This window comes from Mixophyes fleayi, chromosome 9, assembly GCF_038048845.1.
Source record: "Mixophyes fleayi isolate aMixFle1 chromosome 9, aMixFle1.hap1, whole genome shotgun sequence".
Taxonomy (NCBI): Eukaryota; Metazoa; Chordata; class Amphibia; order Anura; family Limnodynastidae; genus Mixophyes; species Mixophyes fleayi.
Genome location: NC_134410.1, coordinates 120,137,227 through 120,149,881, shown reverse-complemented (window position 1 = coordinate 120,149,881; position 12,655 = coordinate 120,137,227). Strand labels below are relative to the sequence as shown.

At 43.4% G+C, this 12,655-nt stretch overlaps 1 protein-coding gene across 4 annotated transcripts in view; it reads left to right on the top strand.

Moving 5' to 3' along the window:
• Positions 1 to 12,080, top strand: part of CCDC180 (coiled-coil domain containing 180) — a 54,050-nt gene extending 41,970 nt beyond the window's left edge. For 3 of the 4 annotated variants that reach the window (XM_075185349.1, XM_075185346.1, XM_075185348.1), the window contains 10 exons: positions 6,004 to 6,073; positions 6,255 to 6,329; positions 6,462 to 6,528; positions 7,663 to 7,807; positions 7,882 to 8,042; positions 8,376 to 8,513; positions 8,909 to 9,020; positions 9,881 to 10,007; positions 10,846 to 10,990; positions 11,806 to 12,080. In XM_075185349.1, the coding sequence (XP_075041450.1) occupies positions 6,004 to 6,073; positions 6,255 to 6,329; positions 6,462 to 6,528; positions 7,663 to 7,807; positions 7,882 to 8,042; positions 8,376 to 8,513; positions 8,909 to 9,020; positions 9,881 to 10,007; positions 10,846 to 10,990; positions 11,806 to 11,937 (1,172 nt within the window). In that variant the 3' untranslated portion in view covers positions 11,938 to 12,080. The remainder of the gene's footprint in view (positions 1 to 6,003; positions 6,074 to 6,254; positions 6,330 to 6,461; positions 6,529 to 7,662; positions 7,808 to 7,881; positions 8,043 to 8,375; positions 8,514 to 8,908; positions 9,021 to 9,880; positions 10,008 to 10,845; positions 10,991 to 11,805) is intronic. The other variant, XM_075185347.1, reaches the window with a different exon arrangement.
• Positions 12,081 to 12,655: the final 575 nt, after the last annotated feature.

Genomic DNA, 12,655 nt, shown 5'->3' with positions numbered 1-12,655 from the left:
CTTTATTTTACAATCAATCTTTTGAAAGGTGGTTTGGAAAACAGCATCCGTCAGCTCCAGCTATAACTGTAATTATCATAACCAACAAGAGGGGGCGCTCAATGCCCCTGACGTCTCCAGGCCTGAGAAATCTCACCTCCCTTAACCCAGGCTGCTTATAAGACCCTCTATAAAGGTGGTATCAAGCATTTCATCCACACTTTCAAAGGGGGGTATCCCCATGACCCCCACTTGGGCCCTCAATGGCCACTGACTGCAGCGTTTTCCAACCTTGTTGTGTCTCGTCTGCAAATGAAACACGTTAACATACAAAACAACTTATAACCTATCTGTGGTGTATGTGGGAGGGAATTCTGAAAAATAATTCTACTCTACACTCCTGGATTCCATTCATTTAACTTCCTGTAGTCGCCTCTGGCCGTCCCTACTACTGCTCCCTCCCTTCTTCTATTGGCTCCCTCCTAACTAGCTCCCCCTCTATCTCACACCTGATCTACCTAACCCAATACCCTTTATCCCCCACCCCCACTTTCCTCTTTCTTAATTAGTGTAGAGCTGGCACAGCCTTGGCAGTTATGTTCCTTTGGTCCCAATCAGACCTCTGTCTTCTTACTATATAGCTCCTACATATTACTTTGCTTTGCAAAGAATATTCAATCATCAGTCCCTGCCCCAGTGGAGATTGAAATCTATTTTACCTACCACACAGGCGCACACTCTAAGGCAGGGCCGGACTGGGACTAAAAATCAGCCCTGGCATTTCAAGCATACAGGCCCATCTCTGTTGAGGAGCAGGACAAAACAGTGTGCCGCTGCACAGCAGCGGCGCCGCCAGGGGCGCGCCCACATTATGTTGGGGACATGGTCAACATGGGTCATTGATACATACATTATAATAAAACATTACATTTATCAGGCCCTCCCTATCATGCCACCCCCCACCATAGAAACACATTACAACAGCACCAGCCCACTGCACTTATCTATGCTTCTGATGCTGCTGACATCCATCAGGGTGGGAACTTCCTGTAGAGTGAGCAGGGAAACTCTTAGTCTCACAAGATTAATACATCTCATGAGACTTAGAGCTCCTCGCCTTGCTCTGCAGGCTGTGTCCTATCCAGGAACTGGGAGTAGCTATCCGCTCCCTCCTGCTAACCAGAGCTGGATTAAGGCTCGGGGGGCCCGGGCACTTAAGACAGGGGGGCTCCTATGATGTAATATGGTTATTAGACACATTTTCAACAAATACACAGGCAATACTGTGAGCACTACTATTAGGTGCACACAGTTCTGCCTTCACAAGCAGTACAATGTGAAGTAGGACATACCTCCCAACTGTCCTTGTAGTCAGACCAAATCCTGACTAAGCGGGACAGTCACCCACCAAATTCAGGACAGTTGGCAGAATGTCCTGGTCTCTCTTACCTGTCTTGTCATTGTCTCCACTTGTGGCTGCTGGTGTCTTTAGATCAGTTGCTGCTTGTCTACATCCTGGAATGTTGGGGGCCCTATTTGGAAAAAAAAATGGTTACATGAAATTTAGAAAACTCCAACCAGCAGCGGTGTTAAATCAATATAACACCCACTTTTTAAAATTAGGCCTTACTCCAGCCCCAACATTAAAATGATAGTATTCACATTTGATAAATACATCTGTTTCCCTCCCTCCAAACAACCCCAGCAAGAAATTAAATAGCATTTATATTTAATAAAAATAACCATTTCCCACAACCATCTCATGCATTAAATAATTCATAATTTCCTTTAATAAATATACCTAATTTTCCCCAAACAACCCCACATTCACTTAATAGCACACATTATAGTCATATACTGTCCCCCACACACATTATAGTCATATACTGTCCCCCACACACATTACAGTCATATACTGTCCCCCCCACACATTACAGTCATATACTGTCCCCCCCACACACATTATAGTCATATACTGTCCGCCACACACATTATAGTCATATACTGTCCCCCCACACACATTACAGTCATATACTGTCCCCCACACACATTATAGTCATATACTGTCCCCCACACACATTATAGTCATATACTGTCCGCCACACACATTATAGTCATATACTGTCCCCCCACACACATTACAGTCATATACTGTCCCCCCCCACACACATTATAGTCATATACTGTCCCCCCACACACATTACAGTCATATACTGTCCCCCCCCACACACATTATAGTCATATACTGTCCGCCACACACATTATAGTCATATACTGTCCCCCCACACACATTACAGTCATATACTGTCCCCCACACACATTATAGTCATATACTGTCCCCCACACACATTATAGTCATATACTGTCCCCCACACACATTATAGTCATATACTGTCCGCCACACACATTATAGTCATATACTGTCCCCCCACACACATTACAGTCATATACTGTCCCCCCCACACACATTATAGTCATATACTGTCCCCCCACACACATTATAGTCATATACTGTCCCCCACACACATTACAGTCATATACTGTCCCCCACACACATTACAGTCATATACTGTCCCCCACACACATTACAGTCATATACTGTCCCCCCCACACACATTATAGTCATATACTGTCCCCCACACACATTACAGTCATATACTGTCCCCCCCACACACATTATAGTCATATACTGTCCCCCACACACATTACAGTCATATACTGTCCCCCACACACATTATAGTCATATACTGTCCCCCACACACATTATAGTCATATACTGTCCCCCACACACATTATAGTCATATACTGTCCCCCCCACACATTATAGTCATATACTGTCCCCCACACACATTATAGTCATATACTGTCCCCCACACACATTACAGTCATATACTGTCCCCCACACACATTACAGTCATATACTGTCCCCCACACACATTATAGTCATATACTGTCCCCCACACACATTATAGTCATATACTGTCCCCCCACACACATTATAGTCATATACTGTCCCCCACACACATTACAGTCATATACTGTCCCCCACACACATTACAGTCATATACTGTCCCCCCAGACACATTACAGTCATATACTGTCCCCCCACACACATTATAGTCATATACTGTCCCCCCACACACATTACAGTCATATACTGTCCCCCCCACACACATTACAGTCATATACTGTCCCCCCCACACATTATAGTCATATACTGTCCCCCACACACATTACAGTCATATACTATCCCCCACACACATTACAGTCATATACTGTCCCCCCCACACACATTATAGTCATATACTGTCCCCCACACACATTATAGTCATATACTGTCCCCCCCACACACATTACAGTCATATACTGTCCCCCACACACATTATAGTCATATACTGTCCCCCACACACATTACAGTCATATACTGTCCCCCACACACATTACAGTCATATACTGTCCCCCCCACACACATTATAGTCATATACTGTCCACCACACACATTACAGTCATATACTGTCCCCACACACACACTACAGTCATATACTGTCCCCCACACACATTAGTCATACACTGCCCCCACACACATTACAGTCATATACTGTCCGCCACACACATTACAGTCATATACTGTCCCCCACACACATTATAGTCATATACTGTCCGCCACACACATTACAGTCATATACTGTCCCCCACACACATTATAGTCATATACTGTCCCCCCCACACACATTATAGTCATATACTGTCCCCACACACATTATAGTCATATACTGTCCCCCCACACACATTACAGTCATATACTGTCGCCCACACACACATTATAGTCATATACTGTCCCCCCCACACACATTACAGTCATATACTGTCCCCCCACACACATTACAGTCATATACTGTCCCCCCCACACATTATAGTCATATACTGTCCCCCCACACACATTATAGTCATATACTGTCCCCCCACACACATTATAGTCATATACTGTCCCCCACACACATTATAGTCATATACTGTCCCCCACACACATTACAGTCATATACTGTCCCCCACACACATTACAGTCATATACTGTCCCCCCCACACATTATAGTCATATACTGTCCCCCACACACATTATAGTCATATACTGTCCCCCCACACACATTATAGTCATATACTGTCCCCCACACACATTACAGTCATATACTGTCCCCCCACACACATTACAGTCATATGCTGTCCCCCCACACACATTACAGTCATATGCTGTCCCCCCACACACATTACAGTCATATACTGTCCCCCACACACATTATAGTCATATACTGTCCCCCACACACACATTATAGTCATATACTGTCCCCCACACACACATTATAGTCATATACTGTCCCCCACACACATTATAGTCATATACTGTCCCCCATACACATTGGCCATTTTTTATTTTCCCCCTCCTACAGCCATTTCCCCCCATGCAGACATTTTCACCCCCAATTCCCCCTGCAGACATTGTCACTTACACCCCCCCATCCCCCTGCAGACATTTTTAATCACTGCCCCCTTGCAGTTATTTTTACTCATTCGCCCCCCGCCACCTCCCTCCCTCCCCTGCAGTACCTGTCACTATCCCCGGACACACCAGCTCACCTCAACACCCTGCGCCCTCAACAGACCGACGGCTCGTAGGCGGCTGCATTTTTTTTTATAACTTCCGTGCGGCTGCGTGATGTGACACCATGACACCATGACATCATGAAGTCACATCGCGCGAAAAAAAGAAGAAAAAGCTGCGAGAGTGGAAGCGCAGGGACCGGACCGGCCCAGATGCCCAGATGGCCAGTCCGGCCCTGCTCTAAGGTTGGTTTAGTCAGAAGCCAATTAACCTAACAGTATGTTTTTTGGCATGCGGGAGGAAACTGGGGCATTCAGAGGTAACTCGCGCCAACACAGAGAGCGCCGCGCCTGGAGTCCATCACGTAATTCAAGTAAATAAGTACATTGTATTTGTATTTAGTCTTTTCCTTAGGCTGTGCTGTTAATGTTCTATATTTCAAAAACATATGACAGGTATGCACTTATACAGTATTTAGATGGGAAATGGACTCTGCTGCCATCTAGTGTTCACATCAGTCCCTGCTCCATTGGAGCTTACAGTCTAAATTCCCTACACACAGAGAGACTAAGGTCAATTTTGATAGCAGCCAATTAACCTACCAGTATGTTTTTGGAGTGTGGGAGGAAACCGGAGCACCCGGAGGAAACCCACGCAAACACAGGGAGAACATACAAACTCCACACAGATAAGGCCATGGTCGGGAATGGAACTCATGACCCCAGTGCTGTGAAGCAGACGTGCTAACCACTATATAATGTACAATTTACTGTAATATTAAAGGGGTCCTGTCACTGGGGTGTAGGGGAAGAAACAGAGCTCTGTCTAGCTTATATGATAATCACTTCCTATTCTGACTGGGCAGCGCTATGTCTCTCAACTGCCCGCTCCAGCATGGCAGTACTCACTACCGGTCTACAGCACAGGGAGAAGGGACATGTAGCACTAGAAAGACACAACTTTGCCCATCTTATATCACATAGTGTTACAGCTGGGCAGGGCTGTGTCCTTCCAGCAGTGCCTCCCCCTACACATCATTTCTGTCAGTGCTCCCTACTGGTCTACAGTGATTTGCAGGATGGGCGGTATTAGTGCAGAGACAGAGCACTGGTCATTTCAGCAGTTAATATACTGAGTGCTCCTACTGACCTCTCTTAGGTGAACAATGAGGATGATTAGTGGTATTTTTATGGGGGGGTGATTTGTTTTGTAAAAGATTCAGTTAGTCATCGTTTTATAGTACATAACTATTACTAATCCTCTGTTATTTGGCAGGTCCTCTTTATGTAGTGTAATGTTCTGTGGGTAGGAGGAGGATACAGCTAGTTTACATATATAAGTCCGTGCAATAAATCAGAGCTAAGTGTATTTACTATGTATAAATGAAAATAAATGTTTTCATGTTCAATGTTCCCTTTTTTTCACAGTTTCAGTATCAAATCAGAGTCTACCCATAGTACCACGTCCACCAACACAACCCAGTAGTGGAAATAAGCAGTAAGTTGGGACGATTGAAGGGGAAAATGTTAAATTTTACAATATCAATAGTTTTAAAAATGAACGTTTCTTTAATAAACCTTCTCTTCGTCCTGGTCCTCGGCATTGTCCATGTAGTCAGTGATAGTTGTAGTGACCCCGTCAGTTAACGTTGTCTCTGAAACACTCTGTTCTTTCTCAGCATGCGGAAGCTTGTGAAGCCCACCCGGTTGGATAAGAAATACCAGATTTTTGGAGAGAAAAAAGAAGAATCTGAGTAAGTTGTAACTAATAATTAATATTAATGCAGTGAGAAGCTTCTTATTGAGTTAATAAATACATTTTTTTAATCTGTTTTTGACTTACTGTGAACAAATTATATATATTTCTGCACTTTCTATTTTTACAGTAATTTTAAAGGGATCCTGACTTCTATTCTCTGGGAGAGCAATGATAACTTGCTGTATTTGGCTGAGGTACCTGCACACATCTGCACATGAACCAGATATCAGGACCATACATCACTAGACATATGTTACCTTGTGTTCCATTTCCTCCCTTTTATGCTTTTTACAAGTCTGCATGACGTTAGCCATCTTCTTAGCAACTATGAATGTTCGTGAATATTAATGAATCGGACGGATGTGTGTATGCTTGACCTCAGCTCTCCCTTCCTCTACATTGCTCTCAGTCGTCCGCCACTTCCCTCCCCCGTTCTACCCTTCAAGTTGTAGGCTGCCAGCCATCAAGTATCAACCATCCCTGACATTAAATAAATATCACCTATATTTAATAAATAGGCCTCCTTCACCCCAACTAGCCTGATCATTACATTATTAGCCCTCACATTTATTACAGAAAACCCACATTACATTATTAGCCCCCAAATTTATTACAGAAAACCCACATTATATTATTAGCCTGTACAATATATGAATAGTTCTTATCAACCCAAAATTACACTAATAGTTCCACATTTAATTAAAAGAGACATCATATTAAAATAATAGCCCCCACCAGCTGCTACATTACATGAATAGTCCCCATATTAGTGCTAATTGTAGGTATATTGGTGTAAAGGAACTGCCTAATTATATATAACAGATAAGTGTTATACGGTAAGGGGGTAATATAAAGTAGGCTGGAGACCCCAATATTCGCAACCACTCACTATTGAAGGGCATTGGTAGGTAGACAACGGGCATAGGGGAATGTGACTGGCAATCTTACTTATTGGTACAATGCTCTGCTATCACCTCTTGATGCTAGTGAATATTATGTAAATCTGTACAATTGTGCTCATATACATACCTGTAATTAGTGATACATGGGTCTGGGGGCAGGAATCAGGGAGTTTCTCACTTCTGTAATCTCTTTTGCCCTGTAAACATTATATTGCACCATGCAGTTTGCGTGTAAACGGTTTATATGTAAACACTGCACTGGAATTTTGTAAACATTGTCTGATTGTTTGCATATATCCTTTTCTCTATTTGAGTTGCAGACAATACAGAGACATACAGTAGGTTTTTGCTACAGTTTACAAAGGACCACACGGTACTATTTGAATAAACATTAAGTCTATTTTTCATATAAATCCTGTGTTATAGGAATTCTATAAAAAGAAGGAGCGTCGTCCCATTGGACGCCCGGACTTACTCCAGGAAACGTTTGAGGATTGTGCCGACATGTTAGTGCTCAAACTTCAGTCGTATGAGGAACAGGCTTTGGAGTATTACAACAATTGCTTGTTGGGTAAGTTGCCCCTCGGGTGCTATCACGTTTATACCAAAGACATGTTACCCTGACATTTACATGTCAATCTACAGAGTTCCGGGAGCAGCTGGAGCAGGTGGAGGTGCTGATACGAGAGGTTCCACCACTTCTGATAGAGACCCAGAGACGGGAACACTTAGAGGCCATGCAAACCAACATCCAACAGGCTCGAGAGCTCTTCACAAAGGACCTTGACAAGTGGGAAAAAACAAAGGTTCTTGCTTAACACTTTCCAGCCAATTGTGTATAAGTCGGTTGAGGAATATTGATTTATTTTGTAACTCAAGTACAGGAACGGCTCGGCCCTTTCTTTCATTTATCCTGAGACCCTAAATTAAAATGCACGTTTTAGTTTAAACATCACGAATGCTCATTTATGAGCTTGCAGCATGAAACGTAAGTGGTCTGCAGGTGCTATTGTGACTTCACAACTGTCAGATGGCGGAGCGAGTAACTTTGGCGCAGGATGTGTTGCCTCCACCAGGAGGAGCTGCTATAAGGATGGAACACAAGAGCTGCACTGATGGACCTGTCTTCTGTCTTCCAGGAGGAGTTGAGGAACCTGCTGAGACCCAGCCTGGGACACCCTGATAATGCTCAGGTTCTAGAGAACATCTGCCAGCAGGAAGAGAGGAGGCAGAGGGAGGAGACGGAGGGGATAGATCGTAACGCCAGACACTTACAGGTAGGAAACGACAGGGAACTAGGACACCTCAAATATGTCACTCACCCTGAAGGCTTATTTTTACTTTACAAACCAGGACGTAAGTTATTTCCAGCAAGTGATTGATTCTTTACATACATATATAATTTACAATTAGCAGAATTAGCTTACTTGGCCCATGTAAATCCATCTATAGCCCCCACTACAGTAAAGCCCATTGTGGGCGGAGTATTGTCAATTTAGATTACTTTATCCACTTTTTTTTTTTTTTTTTTAAATGAAGCATCTCCCTTAAATTAGACTATATAGGTTATACTGTAAGTTCTGTATATAGCAACTGATTATTTAACATCTTAAATATGCCATTTAATTAACAATTGTAATAAAAATGTAAATAACGCCGGTCACATTGACAGGACTGTGTCTCGGAGAGTATCCGGCGTTTCACCGCGTCACTAGCGTCCCTCACCGAGAACATGCTGCTGAAACTGGATGAGGTCCTCACCATGGACGACGTCTTACCCGCCAGTAGGTGGCAGTGATGCATCAGTATGGCACATTACGCCCTGCGGACAGTGATCCCAAGTGTGGGCTGATAATGACAGCAGTGGGGTCCTCCTTTATAATGATTACCAGCTCCCAGATTGCCCAGGGGGGGAGGGGGGGAAACAAAAATATGACACATTCCCCTATTAGAGATTACCGACCCTACTCTAAAAAGACCTGGGGTTCTTCCAGATAACGCTTGGGCTGTGGGGGTCTGGACCTACAAAAGACTCCTGTCCACTAGTCCTAAAAGTGTAAGTTATAAATAAGTGCACCCACACTTACAGAAATTGTACACTACCCACCCCTCCCCCACTTAGACATTGTCTGGCCTTTTGTTCTTGATCTGACGTAATCCAGCGCCAACTGTACAAACACAAGCAGCCTGTGCCTATCCTGCCATTGTGCCACTACAAGTATGAGTGTACTGGGACTTGTAGTTCCACAGCAGCTGGAGAGCCATGGGCTGCCTGTGTTGTGTACAGTAGGACTCAGTCAGCCTTTGACTCTCCGGCTGTTGTTAAACTACAAGTCCCAGCATGCAAGACGGCATGGCCACAGAGAGCAGCAATAGATGATCGCTAGTATAGACACGGCACCTGGGCGGAGGAGGGACGCTGGTGGTAGTGACGTTGTGACACATTGTCCCCATTTATTATATAGGGTCGAGTCTTAAGCCTATGTTTACTATAGGAAGATCCTGTGTTGCGGAGGGGGCAGGTCAGTGATTGGGCCCCAGGAAACAAAAACATGAAAATATAAGTTTAAACGATAAAATATAATTATAGTGTTCCTTTAAAAGTCATTATTTTACATTTACTTAATACCGAGTGACTCCATAGATGACTGTAATTACCCTGCAGAGACTGAGATCCCGAAGCAGAAGCTGTCCAGCTTGATCAGACGCAGGCATGCGGGCCGTCCCTTGGAAGACTCGGAGCACCAGTCACTGATTGAGCGGGGCAGCAGGTAACACAGTCCACGACCACCATACATGGATGTCAGCATTTCAACAACTTGTCATAACTAAAGATATGAGACAAAGCTGTGATTCATGGGGGGAAGTATTTTTTTTCTATGCACACTAGACTTACTGTTTTTAAATCTATTTGACAATGCAAGAAGCACGAGGTAGCTGATAATAATTTTAATAAACCTAAAATACAAATACATCTAATGTGCAAAGGCAGCTTATAACATTACCAAATGCATCAGTGACAGTTTCCAATGTCCGCCAGCAATTTAGATGTCTGTATTATATACATTTCTACTTGTAGCTGTTTGTCGGCAGTTGCTCTACCATCGGCATCTTCTGGCTAAAAGCAGCTGATTCAGCGTTAAATTGACGACACACACGGCAATATCGCAGCCAATGTAGAACAGTCAGCATGATATTGTAGTGTGTGTGCCCCCAACGTGACTGAGATACCTTATAAAGCAATCCAATGTAAAAGGCTTCTATCAACTCCCGGCCAAACTAACAGGATCATACAATGGCAGAACAAATCTGGCCGGATGACCGGATTAAGCCCGATTTTGCCATTTACCCATGTGCCCATTGATAAGACCCTGAGAGATGAATTCTCCCTTCCTGAACTGTACCATGATATGTATTGGTGAATGTTGTGTTCTTTAGGTTCATTGTCACTGTTGCCCTATTTACCTTCTAGTGATGACCCCTTTCAAGTCAGACATCGATACCGCGATATCAGTACTGATATAATACATACTTTACAAGCAAATCAGGGGGGTTGGCAAAATCAGTTGTGCAAAATTAAAATGTGATATTGTTCCCCCCCTTCCCCAGGGTCTGGCCAGGAATCTCACTTAAGGACTCTGCAGAAGCAAAGGGCGAAGATACTACTGGTTGCCTGGCAACTGCCTCCATCACCACTGCTAAGACCACCTTGAGCCACGTCTCCACGTTGGAAGCCCGGGATGGCGCTTACACGGTTAATGTTCAATATGTAACACCGGAGTCTCTGGCTGACTAACGTGACTATATACACACACATATACACGAGGCATAGGAGAGGTAACAGGTAATCTTGACTGCAGTTGACTATTTAGTTGAGTAGGGTTGCTTGAGCTTTGGCCTGGTGACACAGACCATTGGCTGCTCCCTATGTTACCTTGTGGGTAATCCAGTGAGCTACCAATGAAAACGTATGATGTAACAATATTTTATTAGCATTATTAACGTTTATTTGTATGGGACTACAGATTCCGCAGCGCCCGACATAGTAGTATAAATATGACATACATGAGAACAGGAGACATTACAAGTACATGGGTACACAGCAGAATAATACACACATGGAGGCAATTGGAAGAACAATCGCACGGCATACAGAAACAATTCAGCATCAGACATGACCGGGACAAACAAGGAACACAGACTGGACGGACACAAGACAGTGGGTAGAGGCCTCTGTCCGTGAGAGCTTACATTCTACTCTCTATGACTCTGGATCACTTCCACTGAGCAGGCCTTTAATAAGTTTAGAATTAGGATCATTTGCTCCCCTGCCAAGCATCCATTTAGGAGTTGGAGAGTTGCAGTTTCATTTTGACTAAGTAGATCTGTTCTGATAAGTAAGCAAATACTGCGTCACGGTGTAGTACAGCTTATAAAAATGTTTGTTTTTTACAAGGAAATACACATATGATATACCAGCAATGACCGGAGCGACAGTCAGGGATTTAAATCTCTTATGTGTCCCGGGAAAGAATGGGAGATGATAATATCTGCATGTTCCCTGTTTAGAAATTTCTACAAGATACAGAGATGACGCTGACCAGAATCCGAGAGGAGAGGACCCAGCAGCATCTCGCTGCTGAGCGCTGGGAGGAATGGTGGAGCCAGTCCGTGCTGAAGATTAAAGAGTTATATACATGAAGATATAAAGATCATTTCATAACTTATCTATAATAAGTCACTCGGACACCCAGGGACCAAAAACAAAAATTTCTCCACACACGTCCGCTTCATAAATCATATCAACGGTTTTATTTTTGGAGTAAAAATTGTGAATGTTTTAAGCATCGTCTGTTGTGTTCATTCCTCGAAGACTTTACTGCAGTATGTTTTATACAGAACAGAAGAGAGATACGTATGTAAACGCTAGTACATAAATGTATGTGGCTGGGTATAAGGCCTTAATCCTAATCATTTATATACCAATAATATTAGCACATTCTAACTATGCACAATCCCCAAGTCCTATTGGACGCCTAATCTTGGCTGATGCCTAATGTCTACCCCAATTCTAACACCCTAAAAACATTGTATATATTTGTGCTAGTGATAACGTAAAGAATCATTTTTTGGCTTGTGCCACTCCTACAGAACATTATACACTAGATACCTTTGAGATACAATTGCAAGGTATTGCCTGTGTTTTTCTGTGGTCTGTAACACACTAATGTCTCTATCATTCAGCTGTATCCAACACTTCCACCCCCATCCTTGCCAAACATTCAGATGGGTAAAAAAAGAGGATTTATGTACTTACGTTAAATCCGTTTCTCTGATTCCGTCTGGGGGACACTGCTTACCATGGGTTGTGGAGGGGAGCTTGGGAGTTGGCACCTAACTAGTTAAACTTTAGTACTGC